Source organism: Odontesthes bonariensis, chromosome 22 (genome assembly GCF_027942865.1).
Source record: "Odontesthes bonariensis isolate fOdoBon6 chromosome 22, fOdoBon6.hap1, whole genome shotgun sequence".
Lineage (NCBI taxonomy): Eukaryota > Metazoa > Chordata > Actinopteri > Atheriniformes > Atherinopsidae > Odontesthes > Odontesthes bonariensis.
The window spans coordinates 24,565,715-24,580,012 of NC_134527.1; the positions used below are offsets into that span (position 1 = coordinate 24,565,715).

Sequence of the window (14,298 nt, forward strand, 5' to 3'; positions counted from 1 at the left end):
AAGAAAATAAGCTTGACCTCCTTTTTAAAATGTTTTTACGTTGACTTTCTTGAATCTCCCGTTTTTGTTTTGAAGGTTTCCCAAAGACAAAGATATGAGGAAGAAGCAAGGGCGAAACCATAGTGTAGATATTGGGGGGGTCCAAATTAGAACTGTAGACCATATTCCAGGTCAGCCAGCCTAGGCCTGACTCAGGGAACTGGACGCCCCTGCCATGCATAGTCCCCTGAGATGTCTAATTGGGCTTGGGACGCAAGCTCAGGACTGATCACCCTGCAGCTGGCCGCCACTGGAGAGGGTGTATAGTGTTGAAGGCCGAAACACCCCATGACCCAGAGGTACACTACTGACGATGTGTACCCGCAAATTCCTTCTCCCTCAAGTTCACCCACCTCCACCAACAAAGCCTCCTCCTCAACTGCCTCGTACACTCAACACCCTTTCAAGTCGTTTGTTGTGTCACGAGCCTTCATTTCTCCTTCAAGCCCACCATCCGCCATTCACCTATTGTCAACTTAGCATATGTGTTCGCACAAGAATATTTACACCTAATTCTGTGTATTCTGGAAATTGGAAAAAAAACAGCAGGGGGTCTGGGGGTCCTCCCCCAGAAGATTTTTTATTTCTTAGATGCCATTTCCTGCATTCTAGTGCATTTTAGGGTGACCTGTACAAATCCTAAACCCATGAAATATATACTGTATAGAACAGTAGATTTCAGCCCTTGGTCCAAATGTGAGCCCTTCCCAAAATATTTATATTGAAAATGTTGTACAATTTTCATATAGGTGTATTGATAAAGATGTGCTTGTATAGAACATACATTTTTAAGAAATGCAGTATAATGACCAATTAACAAGTTACAATTCAAAGAAGGAGGACTTTTATGTCACCTACTAGACAAAATATTGGAGGGGACAGATTGGTACTTTCCCAACATTTTGGGGGACGTGTCCCCCTCAATGTCTATGGTGGTTACCATGCGCGTCGAGAGACCTGGTCATTCGGGGCTTCAGCCCCGAATCTCCGGGCTTCAGCCCCGAATCTCTCTGGACTGACATAAAGAAAAATATGTATAATAATAAGAAGAAGAAGAAGAAAAAGAAGGAGAGCTTCGTCACGGGACCACACTTTGAGCGGTGATAGACTACCGCGGCGCTGCTGTCATCATGCAACTTTGTAACCAGCTCAGACCGCAGGATTCTGACATGCCCAAATATGGACATGTGTTGATTCATTTTGTCGCGAAAATAACAAATAAAGGTTTCCCATCATGCAGAAGGGGTTTATTCTACATTGGTTTGCCATTTTGTCTGAGGGTGACATTGAAAGTAATAGTCTAAGATGGACATCAGGAATTTTTTCAGGGGAAAGGGGGCAGAGAGACAAGTGGTGGCTGAGAGCGTTACCTGCTCTGAGGAGGAGTGAGTGGGGTGGGGGCGGCGGGGGCGGGGGCAGCGCCAGCGCCAGACCAGCGATTTCTTCTCCTGCCTGGGGTTGAACGGAGGTTGATTTTACTCTATATCGCCACCTCCTGGCCAGAAAAACTGCCGGTCCGGCGCTATCAGTTAGCCTGCTAATTCTGCAGTAAAACTCAGCTATGCTGCGTATAAACTTTGGTTAGGACATGCCAGTAGGATTATTTCTGCACACTCTTATGGTATGTATAGGTGTTTTTTGTTAGCCTGGGTGCCAGCCGAACTTAGCCCCGCCCATAAAAGTTTTGGTCGGGAAGTTCGGTCTGGCTCTGCTCAGTTGGGAAATCATTATGCCCGACCAAGAATTGGTCGGACCAATCAGATTGCCAGGGCGGGCTTTATACGATGATGGACAGATGATCAACAGGGACATTATCGACTACGTCACTAAAGAGCTGAACACGGCTGCCGCTGGAGAGCTAGGGCGTGTAGATTCTGCCATCGAGTCTGTTCTACAGGATCTCCACATTGCATTCATTTTGAAAGACGAACAGAGGAACGCGATAAAGGCTTTTATCGATAGAAAAGATGTTTTTGCCGTCGTTCCTACAACAAGTGTGTGTCGCTTAATCTACGTCACATACTACGTTGCTCTGATTGGTTATAGGTCTATCCAATTGAGCGAAGAGGCATTTTTTCTCCTGGTTCGGTTGAAACACGCCCCATACTCAAATCTCTATTGAGCGGTATCAGACTCACATTCTGACTAGAATCGTGAGTATGACGTAGTCAGGCTAGTTTTTTGTATGCAATACACTTCAAAATGACATAAAAATCGCAAATTGTGCCTTTAATAGGAGGGTTTCACTTGACGTCACTTCCGTATTTTTCTACCCAGGTGGTGGGCAGCCTGAGCTGGAGCCCATTGAAAACACTGTGTTTTGTCTTCCACTTTTTGCCCAAAATACCTCAGTTTTGTGCCGTTTTTGGATGTAGCAATCGGTCTAACCGAGAGAAGGGAAAGGGTTACTATCGGGTACCGAAGGTAATCGCCCATAGAGGTGAGAAATGGAAAAAAACTCACAGAACAATGCCGCAAAAAGTGGATAGTTAACCTACGTTTACAGACTGGAGGGGCTGAATCTGCAAATGCTCGTGTCTGCGGTGACCACTTTTCAAAGGTATGTGGGAAATCTAACAGTTTTGTAGTAGTGCAGTAAAGTATTATGTTGCTAAATGCCATTCAACTGTAATGTAACACGGGCTACGTTTGGGCTTTGTTTTGAAGGCTGCCCCAGCGCGTTGTTAGCTACTGTCAGTGGACTGGGCTCCGACGGTCAAGCTGGGTTACCAAAACACAGAGCTAAGACACCGTCATCGGTGTTTCATGCGATCTCTGAGAGTGGTTGATCTAAACAAAACAAATTTGTCACGTCGTCACAATCTTCACGTTTCAGTAGTATCCACGAAGTGCTTAAGTGCTAACAGCGCACATTAGCTCCCAGGTTCTTGACAACAGAATCGCTCGCTCTCTCTCTCTTGTGCATTAGGCTAACAAAGACACAATGTCAGCATTTGGATATATGGATCTCGGCATTTTATCAAAACATGAATGCCAACATTCACAGCTCGGCATTCAACATGTTAAGCAGCTGGTCATGAACTGTGTTAAATTTTCATTTTAACACCCCTTTTTTTTTTTAAAAAATCCCGGGGGAAAAACCCCCTGACCCCCGTTAAAAATTATTTTCATGTCTGGGCTACAGCCCCGAATGTTTGCTCAAGCTACAGACGCCCCTGGTGGTTACGCCCCTGGGAAGAAGTGGGAAGTTGCTTTGAGGAGGGAATGTCTATGAGCTATCTTCCCACTCAGTTTGGTGGTCTGGTGGAAAATGCTCTGTTCTACATTTGCAGGGTTTGTAGTCCGGCATATTCTGCGAAATCTAATAAAGCCAATTTGAATCAATCTTGATATAGATGTAAATTTTCATTTCTTCTGAGATATATGTAGATATAGATATTATTTTCTTCTGATATATAAATTCTTTCTATTGTGTTTTTTTAAAATATTTTTGGGGTTTTTTATGCCTTTAATGGATAGACAGTTGGAGAGAGAGACAGGAAGCAGGGAGATGGGGAAGACATGTATCAAAGGGCTGCTCAGTGCGGGACTCGAACCGGGGGCCAGCTGCAGCCTCTGTACATGGGGCAGCTGCTTAACCCACTACGCCACCGACCGGCCCTCTATTGTGTTTTTTATCTTGTATCTATAATATATTATTTCTTCATTTTTCAACTTATTAAAATATCTGAGTTGTACACAATCTGCTTCTACTTCTCTATCATATATTTGTGTTTTTATTAGTGGTGGGCCGTTATCGGAGTTAACGTGCTGCGATAATTTGAGAGTCTTATCGGGCGATATAAAAAATATCGCCGTTAATCTATTCTCAAAGTTGGGTTGGGAACTGGGTCAAAATAGGTAGCCTAAGCAAACTGTGATGACTTTTACCTTGATATTTTAGCTTGGGTGTGGACTGATGTACTTTGTCTGCCGTTAGGTGTGATTAAAACAGAAGAACGCCACTTTGCAGAAGCCTGTGCTAGGCAGTTTATGGAGGTCAATAATCTGTGGGGGGTAGTTGTCGGACCCCTGAATGAGCCATTTTAATCTAGATTAATCTAGATTAATTTCAAGATTTCAGTGAGATTAATCTAGATTAAAAAAATTAATCTATGCCCACCACTAGTTTTTATATATTTGTGTGTATTATATTTCATATATCGTGTGTCTTTTGCAAAATAACCCACCTATCATACATAACATATATCACATACCAGAACATTCTATTACTGTTAAACCTACAATGAATATTAAAATACGTGTAAAAATCCTTTTTGTATTCAGCGAGTTATGATTGATTAAATGCGCTGACATTTAATTGCGCCAGCCAGCCAGATTACACTGAGTGGAGTGGATGACCGGTCCAAGATGGCGGCCACACGGCTCGTCAGCGCCAATAGGCAGTAGTGGTCGATGCAGCATCTATTCTTTATATGTCTATGCTGCCCTCCATCTGAATTTCCTGCTAGAAGACTGCAACCATATGTCACGTAAAAGGCCACGCCCCCATTCCGGTGAAAACAAAGGAGAGGACCTCAGAGTTAATAGTCGCGCCAATACGAAAAACCACAATGCCGAAGGGTTGCTGTGTGGTATATTGTTCATCGAACAACTTGAAAGAGACCAACATATGATTTATTTTATACGTTTATCAAAATTACTTTCTGAGCACAGGGTCTATGGTGTAGCACCTCATCCACCCAGCCATCGTCATTAAATTTCTGAGCTGCCAGGGACCTCCTATTCTTCATCAGGGTTGCTGTGTAAATCCCTAAATTAGGGTGGATTACTAGATTTGTTTTCTTCATAAATGTGTTCAATGGACATAAATTTTGCATTTATCAATGTGATGAACTAATCTTGCCTCTAGTTTTTTCTTTTTTGTTGTTGTAAATTCTCTTTTAAATGCGTGTGAGAAAGAGAGAAGTTTAATAATGATGTGTGACAGGAGTGAGTACTGAGTAATAAGTGAGTAATAAATTTGATTACATTTGAGGAAATACAAGTAATATTTACATATTTATTGATAGAAAGATGGCAGTGAGTGTGTGTGTGAGAGAGAAAGAAAGTACATTTTCACCCTCATTTAACCATAGGAGGACAAAGCCATGGCTGTTTGTTTTGTTTCAGATAGCTTACTAAAATGACAGTATATTAACGACGGAGAAAGTAATCGTTATCATAGGCCTGCATGGTTACATGTCGCCTTTCCGACATCCCACTATTCCGACATGGGCATCCAATTGTCGGAATGGCGACACTTAATTCTCTACCAAACGTCACGCCATTCCGACACTTTTTTTCCTCCCATTGTCGGAATGGCGGTATGTTTTATTATTAAGGGAGCCATCTACACATGTCTAGTGGGATGAATTCATTGACGCGCGCCGCTGAAGCACAGCTCATTCACTCCTCTAAGGACGTCCATCCTACTCAAAGTCGTCATCCACGTCGTCAAACTCTGATAAATATCCTGCCATGTTGTACAAAACTAGCAGTAGCAAACTCCGTGTGAAGTTAGCTGACTGTCACAGAGCACGGAGTAAAAAAGATGTGGTAGCCTGTTATTCCATTATTCCATGGGCACATGTTTATCCACATTGTGTCACGCTACAAGATTGTTTGTTGGCTTATTCAACATTCATATACTGGGCAGACACGCCAGGATTTCTGCCTGGCCAGTATGTTTTAGACAGTCTACAAAAAACCTCATGCATATAAAACAGCTGTGCGTTGTGCCAACAGGTCATGATTTATCTGTAGTGACTGGCATACACAGTTCTAGTGATGGGTCATGCGCACAAGCATCGGCTCTGAGAGCCGGCTCGCATCAAGTGAGAGCCGGCTCCCAGTTTTTTTCCATTCGCTGCCAAGGTTTCACTTTCAGTGCTCAGTCCCAGTTCTGGTTACGACAGAGCTTTGTTATGATTGGCTAGCGTGGGACCAGCATGCGGTATTCACGTGAGAATTAGGGAGTTTGGTTCTGGTTTTGGTTATGTTCTGTGGATTTGTTTGAAATTTTTTTGTTAATTTGTCCAATAAAAAAGTTTAATTGAGGACATTATTAATGTTAGCTTGAGTTTGGTTCTGTTCTGTGGATTTGTTTGAAGTTTATTGTTAATTTGTGCAATAAAAAAGTTTAATTGAAATAAACAAATTTAAAAGTGGTTTTGTCACAGAATAAATGCAAAGAATTAGGCAATTATAAGGTCTCTCATAAAAACACTGAAAACAAAAGGGTTTTCAACACATAAACCATGATTTTTTTTGCAAAGTTAAGGTAAAATATAGGCTACAAAAGATCCTAAATAAGGAGCCGTTTGGGAGTCGAAAGAGCCGGCTCTTCTTTGGGAGCCGAGTCAAAAGAGCCGGCTCTCGGAAAAGAGCCGAACTTCCCATCACTACACAGTTCTGTCAGGTGGTATCCTTTGCGGTTGGTTTCCACTGCACAGCACTCACAATGTGGTATATTGAACTTTGGATGTCTGCAAACAATATGTTTCTTCAGGGGGGACTAACATGCCACTGGACAAGCACAAAAAATGCTAAGTTATTTTAGACATACTTTATGTTGGTACTTTACATACTTTATGTTAGACATACTTTATGTTAGTTAATAATGCAATTGTTCTAAAGCATCTGCTCCCTTTTTGTGGCAAGAGCACTCACAAAATAACGTTTAAATTGTGTATTTGGGTAATTAAAGCATGTATCCTGTAGCAGATAGTGTATAACCAAAAAATGTAGTTGGGTGGATTGGATCTTTGCAATATAAGGAGAAATTTTTAACACGATGGAGCCGGAGTTGCTAATTTATCAATAAAGGGAGAGCAAAACAACAATCTCGTCACTAAACAGTCAGATGTGCAGAGAGCAAGAACAACGTAACAGAGAGAGACGAGAGGAAACGGGAACAACGTCCCTTTTTCTAATCACCTTATTTATAAAAGCTACATTGTTACTCTTACAGAGACCTGGATCACCCCAGAAAACACTGCCACGCCCGCAGCTCTGTCTGATGTGTACTCTTTCTCTCACACTCTCAGAGCTGCGAGGCGGGGCGGTGGTACTGGCCTGGTCTTTTCCAAGGACTGGAAATACTCTCTTTGTTCCCTATTGCAATTCTCTCGCTCCTCCTTTGAATTTCATGCTGTCCCTGTCTCTCACCCGGTCAAGCTCACCATTGCTGTACTTTATCGCCCACCAGGCCCTACTGGGGACTTCCTGGAGGAGCTAGACACTCTTGTCTCTCACTTCCCTGATGATGGCTCCGGCCTCATCCTTCTCGGTGACTTCAACATCCAGACAGAGAAGCTTCACCCTCTTGTTTCTTTTCTCTCCTCCTTCGACCTAGCTCTCTCCCCATCTCCTCCTACCCACAAGGCTGGCAACATACTGGACCTTATCTTCACCAGGCACTGTTCTAGCGCCAACCTCTCTGTCACTCCCCTTCATCTCTCTGACCACTACTTCATGTCCTACACCCTCTCCCTCTCCTATCCTCCCTCCCAACCTCCCCCCACCCACATGGTATCTTCTCGTCCCAATCTACACTCTCTCTTCCCCACTGACTTCTCCTCTTCTGTTCTCTCTGCTCTGCCTGCCCCTGAATCTTTTTCTCTCACTTCTACTGATCCTCTTCTCTCCACCCTGTCCACCTCTCTGGACAAACTCTGTCCCCTCACATCCAGACCTGCACGCTCAGCTCCACCTGCCCCTTGGCTGTCGGACTTGGCTTGAGGGCGGCTGAGCGCAAATGGAGGAAAAGTAAACTTCCTGAAGACCTTCTTGCCTTCCAGTCTTTGTTTTCCACTTTTTCCACCTCTCTCTCTGTTGCAAAAACTGCCTTCTTCTGTAACAAAATTCAAACTTCTGCTTCCAACCCCAAAAAACTCTTTCAAACTTTCTCATCCCTCCTCCAACCCCGACCCCCTCTTCCCTCCTCCCTGACAATTTCACCGACTTCATTGACAAGAAGGTTAGGGATATCCGATCTTCCCTCCCTCACCCCCCAGCTGTCCACACCACCCACACTTGTCCCTTTCCCACTCCTCCCTCTCTACCACCTTCTCCCTCAACTCCCTCTCTGTTCCACTTCTCTCCCCTCTCTGCAAATGAGGTCCATCACCTTACGTAACATCTAGCCGCCCCACCACATGTTCCCTTGACCCAGTCCCTTCCCCTCTCCTTCATTCTGCTGCACCTGATCTTCTTCCTTACCTGACCCACCTCATTAACACATCTTTGACATCAGGCTCTTTTCCTTCTACTTTCAAGTCACTCCTCTTCTAAAGGAACCAGCTCTTGACCCTTCAGAGATCAAGAATTACAGACCGGCATCCCTTCTACCCTTTCTGTCCCAAACTCTTGAACGTGCTGTCTTTAAAGGTAGGGTAGGAGATCCTGGATTTTGAGTCCAGCGAAGCTGCATTTTGAAAATACACAGGTAAAAAGTCCCAACCCTTTTCTTCACTTTCCCCCCGAAGCCACGCCTCTAGAGTACATGAACGCGCACAAGCACGAAGGTGCACGAGCGCTGTTCTGACAGCAAGCATCGATCGTTGCCGTATTTAGTATTTAGTTTATGCTAACTATACGTTTAATAATGCTAGGTGCTAGCACAGATTCTATAAGCCAAGCTGGCTCTAGTTTAGCTTCCTGCCAAGCTTCGTTCACGGAGCAGGGTACGCGCACAGGGGGAAGGAGGGGGAAGGAGGGGGAGGGAGGAGCAGATTGCAGTTTGATTGACGGCATCAGAATCCAATCATTGTGAACGGTCCGTTCAGTATGATTGGATACTGTTTTTCCTAGATTGTACGTTCTAGAGGCCACTAAAACTTTTCATATTTGTGTCAAAACTTTTAATTAATTGGTTGCAACGGGGGTGTGAAGAGTATTTCAAGCAATATGTAAAAAAAATTTCCAGAAAAAGATCCCCTACCCTGCCTTTAAACAACTGTCCTCTTACCTCCACCAGAACAACCTCTTGGATCCCTACCAGTCCGGGTTCAAGGTGGGCCACTCAACTGAGATGGCCCTCCTAGCAGTAACTGAGTCACTCCAAACTGCTCGAGCTAACTCTCTCTCCTCTGTCTTGATTCTCCAGGACCTGTCTGAACCATTTGACACAGTGAACCACCACATCCTTCTCTCTACCCTGGAGGTAATGGGTGTTTCTGGCTCTGCACTCTCCATGTTCTCATCCTACCTGACAGACCGCTCCTACCAGGTAACACTGAGAGGGTCTGTGTCGAAGCCACGTAGGCTCACCACTGGGGTTCCCCAAGGTTCAGTCTTGGGTCCTCTTCTTTTCTCCCTCTATACATCATCTCTTGGTTCTGTCATCCACTCCCATAACTTTTCCTACCACTGCTATGCAGACGACACCCAGCTGATTCTGTCTTTTCCCCCTTCTGACACTCAAGTGGAGGCACGCATTGCTGCGTGCCTGGCAGACATCTCGGGGTGGATGTCGATGCACCACTTTAAGCTCAACCTAGACTAGACTGAGTTGATGTTTCTCACGGGAAAGGGCTTCCCGTTCCGAGATCTGGCCATCATGACTCCATGGTGACGTCAACTCGGACCGCGAGGAATCTGGGTGTGACCCTGGACGACCAACTGTCGTTCTCGCCAAACATCGCATCAGTGACCCGTTCCTGCCGATTCCTCCTCTACAACATCCGGAGGATTCGCCCCTTCCTCAACGACAAGGCAGCACAGGTGCTCATCCAGGCTCTTGTCATCTCCCGCCTGGACTACTGCAACTCGCTCCTTGCTGGCGCCCCGGCTTCTGCCATCAGACCTTTGGAGCTGGTTCAGAAAGCTGCTGCTCGTCTGGTGTTCAACCTCCCCAAGTTCTCCCACACCACTCCCCTTCTCCGCTCTCTACACTGGCTCCCTGTAGCTGCTCGCATCCAGTTTAAGACTCTGGTGCTAGCCTACAGGGCAGTGGAAGGAACAGCTCCTTCATACCTCCAGGCTATGGTCAAGCCCTACACCCCCGCCCGACCACTTCGCTCTGCGGCCTCCAGGCGCCTGGCTGCCCCGTCACTCAGTGGTCCCTGCGCACCATCGATACGGTCACGGCTTTTCTCTGTTCTGGCACCCCGATGGTGGAACGATCTCCCGACTGATGTCAAGACAGCTGAGTTGCTGCCCATCTTTCGCCGCAGGCTGAAAACCCACCTCTTCAGGAAACACTACCCTGATCCGCCCTCCTAGGACATCACCTGTTTCGTCCAAGTTCCTTACGCACTTATTTGTTTCCTAAATTGTCTTCGTTTTCTAAATTGTCTTCCAATCTGTCTAGGTACCTGACTTATCGCACTTACTCTAGCACTAGTTATGCTCTTAGCTGTTTGGTTTTGGAAGGAAATGCACTTATGATTTCTAGTGACCTGAAGTTCTTTTGCCTACCAATGTAGAACGCACTTATTGTAAGTCGCTTTGGATAAAAGTGTCTGCAAAATGACCGTAATGTAATGTAATGTTACTGTTCCAGATGGAAAATGTGCCACTGTTTTCAACAGGATTTCTTAATTTGAAAAACAATGCTTCCAAAATAAATTTGAATAATGACAGCAATAATTACTCCGCCTCTCCAAAAATCCGACTCATCTGTTACACACAAATTTACTGCTGTGATATTATTGTGTCTTTCTTTAATTCAGATATGTGAGCATTAGATCTTCTTTACTTCTATCCCAAGTGTATTGCTTGTAACATATTTTAGATTTTCTTACATTTTCTATATATGATTAAGTTATTTGTTGGTCTGAGAGTAGGAAGGGGACAGCATCCCTCATGGAACCCCTCAGTCTTTTGTGGGTCTTCATTGTGGCCAATATATTTATCATCAGGCAAAGCCAGCATTTCCAAAGTCTCTTTGCCCTTACTGGTAAACTCAAAGAGGACAAAAACTATGCTACCTACTTCTGGAGCATTTTTTCATATGAAATATGTTTGTGAGACCTGAGGTGAAAATTGTGTGGTATCTCAAAAATACAGTTTAAGCTTCTAGAAATGATGGATATATATATATGCATGTATGTAAATATATTTAATGTGTGTGTATATGTTTATTTTACTTAAAATAAGATGCTGCCCTAAGAAACTGTGCAACTGCTTTAAGCATTCATATTTATTTTTATCTATTTATTCATAGTTTATAGTTGCTCTCTTTTCACTGGGTGGAATCAGTGTTGAATCCCTCCAAAGGTTGATGCTGTGAATAACACAACATGGTAACGGAGCAGTTGTGCGCCAGCGGAAAAAAGCACTCCACACAGCAGTGCCTCTAGGTAATGCAATTCCTATGTTCACGCAGTGCAGAAATCTCAGAGGTGGTATTTTCAGATCTGCCCTGAACTGCTCTAAAGAGACATTCGCTGTTCACAAAATATTCTTTTAGCCGAGCTGGTTTAAAATCACTCTGCTGCACCTCTTTATAGCCATATGATTTATTATTGCATCTCACAGAAACCAAAGCTGTGGAAAATCCTTTGTTGCATCTGCTTTCCCAGTTAATGGTTTTGAAAATATATGTTTTGACAGGCAACATCAGCTTTCCCACTTTCAAATGCAGGAGAGTATAAACATTAACATTACTTTATACTTCATCAGTATACTGTGTCTGCATATGTACTGCATTAACCCCAGGAAACAGCTGCTGAGGGCATTGAATTCTCTACGGGAGGACACAGTTCCAGAAATAAAGCTTTACATTAAAGTGCATTTAAAACAACTTGCTGCAATTGATGTGTTTCAGTCCGAGAACTATGGGACCTGGCTTTCTTTAATTTGATTATGAAATACTATAAAATGATAAACCGATGGTATCCTTGTGGTGTTATGAGTGATTCTTTTGAACAGGAAGGGCTGTATGGAATTGAATTCCTTTTCATAAATAATACAGGGATGCATTTCTGTCTCAGATCATCCCAATTGAATATGATTTGACTTTTTAACTAAATGATGTTAATTAAAATTAAAGCCATAAAGAGGTAAAAGGCATTTGGAATATCCTTGTATTAATATTCAATCTTCACTGACTGATGCCACTGCGGCATATTAACTTGATATGTACTGACTCTCTAAAAATGGGGACTCTTTGCTTTAGGGAAACAAACAGAACAGGAGAGATGCTCGAGAGAGAGAGAGAGAGAGAGAGAGAGAGAGAGAGAGAGAGAGAGAGAGAGAGGGAAAGGGAAAGGAGAGATCACACAACCTTTTTCCAAAAATGGCACCAGCATACATTGCCAGTTTGGCAGTTTTGAAAGCACTTGTCAGAAAAACTCAAAGTGTTCTTCCAACTCTCTGGAAGAATCCTCTTTTCTTGTCACACTTTTTTCATTCCACACAGAAATAGACAGTGTTTCCCAACCCAGAGGTACCAAAAATATACAGGTGAAATTTTCTAAGTCATCCACTCTATCCATGAGCTTCAAGTAAAATGAGTCTTTTATCTCCCTAGACACATGTGGGTTTTGATAGGACTTTAACTCCCCCATGAATTTCAATAGCCATATCCTACTGTAGTCCCATCAAGAAATGACCAGACATTTGATGAATTATTTGGCCACCATTCATCCCATTCTTTGGCCAATCTGTGTATAAAAGATGACTGTAGTCACCTGGTGTGAAAAGTGAAATCAGTGTGGTAAAAGTGCCTTTTAGTGCAAGCTCTAAAGCACCTCTCAGTCCAACAATTCAATAAGTGCCTACTGTGCCGATGACGCTTCTGAAAATAGGTCCATGATTATATACATCTCTGGGCTCAGGGATTGGTGTTTGGAGGTTTGACTGTATTAATTGACATGGGACAACTGCCAAACCACGTTGAGCAAAGAAAAAACACGCACATCCGTCTCAAAAAAAAGTTATGGGTGCAGGACTAGCAAAGTAACATGAAAACTGAAAATAAAGTCCGCACACCAATCTCCCGTTTCTCAATTTAATGTGACGTTTCGGGCAGCCTGCCCTTCCTCAGACAACTGCCAAACCAGTCATCAGAGAGAAGCTTGAAGATTAATTCAGTGAAGTCCTGATTTTCTTTTTTTTTTTTTTCTTTTTTGTCTGTTATTATGTTATCTTCGGTGTGGTGGGCAAATGATTTTCCACAGACATTTTTGATTGTTTATATCAGCTTTGTTTCACTGGCTTCCTTTTAATTAGTTCAACTCTGCGTTTTCAGTATCATCCCGCTGGCTCTCTTCTTACCGGGGTGTATATCCATAGCAACTTGTGCTCTTTTCTGGTTCCAATCAACATGTGAAAGCACAGCCTTCTGACCTGACAATCCGCTTGAGTGACAAAAAGACATTTGGTCATGGATAGTAACCGTCTATTCTCTCTTTTTCTAAAAACAGGCTACACCATTTGACTTTCACCGAGAAGCATCTTCATGAGATGTCGGCTTATCTTTTGCCTGAAACAGAAAGTGATAACTCCTGTTAACTTATGAAGATTCAGAACTAATAATAATTAAAATCAGCCCCAACTGATTCGGGGCTGAATGAGCTCTGCTGTTTTCTCATACAATGTATGAATGTGCAGAATATCAAACTCGTCAAATGATGCATTAAATTAAATCTGTACATTCACATTCATACCCACATCCATCTTATAAAATGTTTAAAAATCCAATTAGAATCACTGGATTTTAAATTAACTTTATTTTTTACTGAACATTTTATGGCTGGATGACAGAACATGAACGTAGACCTTTTTGAATAAGTCCAAAATTGTCAGATCTGCTCATACTTTTAATACAAGGCAGTGATAATGATAAGCTCACTTTATACTTACACATAATGGGCATCCTTTTTCTTTTTTGTCATCTTTCCTTTATGCTTTTGCTGCAGCAGCTGGGTTGCTTTTCAGTCTGCTAGAAATATATCATTTGATCTGAGAGATGAAAAACCTTTCTTAACTTTCTGTGTTGATATCTAGTGTCATAGATGTGATTGTTTGGCTTAATTAACCCATATAAAGCTAACCTGGATATGTTGAACAAAGACTGTCCTCCTCCCAGATAGGAGCCTATGGATCATATGCTGATGCAGGTCAACACAGCAAAGCGGTCATTAGAGCAACTGTATGTGAACTCTAACAATTAAATTCATTAAGCCGATGGTGGCATTGTAAAAAGAATGTATTTCAGACCATGATTGTTTTCCTAATCAAGTGGGTTTGACTCAAGTGATGTTATTTTCTACACTAAAATCTCCCAAGTAGAAGCTCATTAACATGTAC

The 14,298-nt window shown here is 43.0% G+C and overlaps 1 protein-coding gene across 1 annotated transcript in view; it reads left to right on the top strand.

Annotated features, from left to right (window-relative positions):
* Positions 1-11,727, top strand: part of LOC142372790 (uncharacterized) — a 35,558-nt gene extending 23,831 nt beyond the window's left edge. Inside the window, exon 2 of the mRNA XM_075455762.1 lies at positions 9,149-11,727. Coding sequence (XP_075311877.1) covers positions 9,610-10,266 — 657 coding nt within the window. The 5' untranslated portion in view covers positions 9,149-9,609 and the 3' untranslated portion in view covers positions 10,267-11,727. The remainder of the gene's footprint in view (positions 1-9,148) is intronic.
* Positions 11,728-14,298: the final 2,571 nt, after the last annotated feature.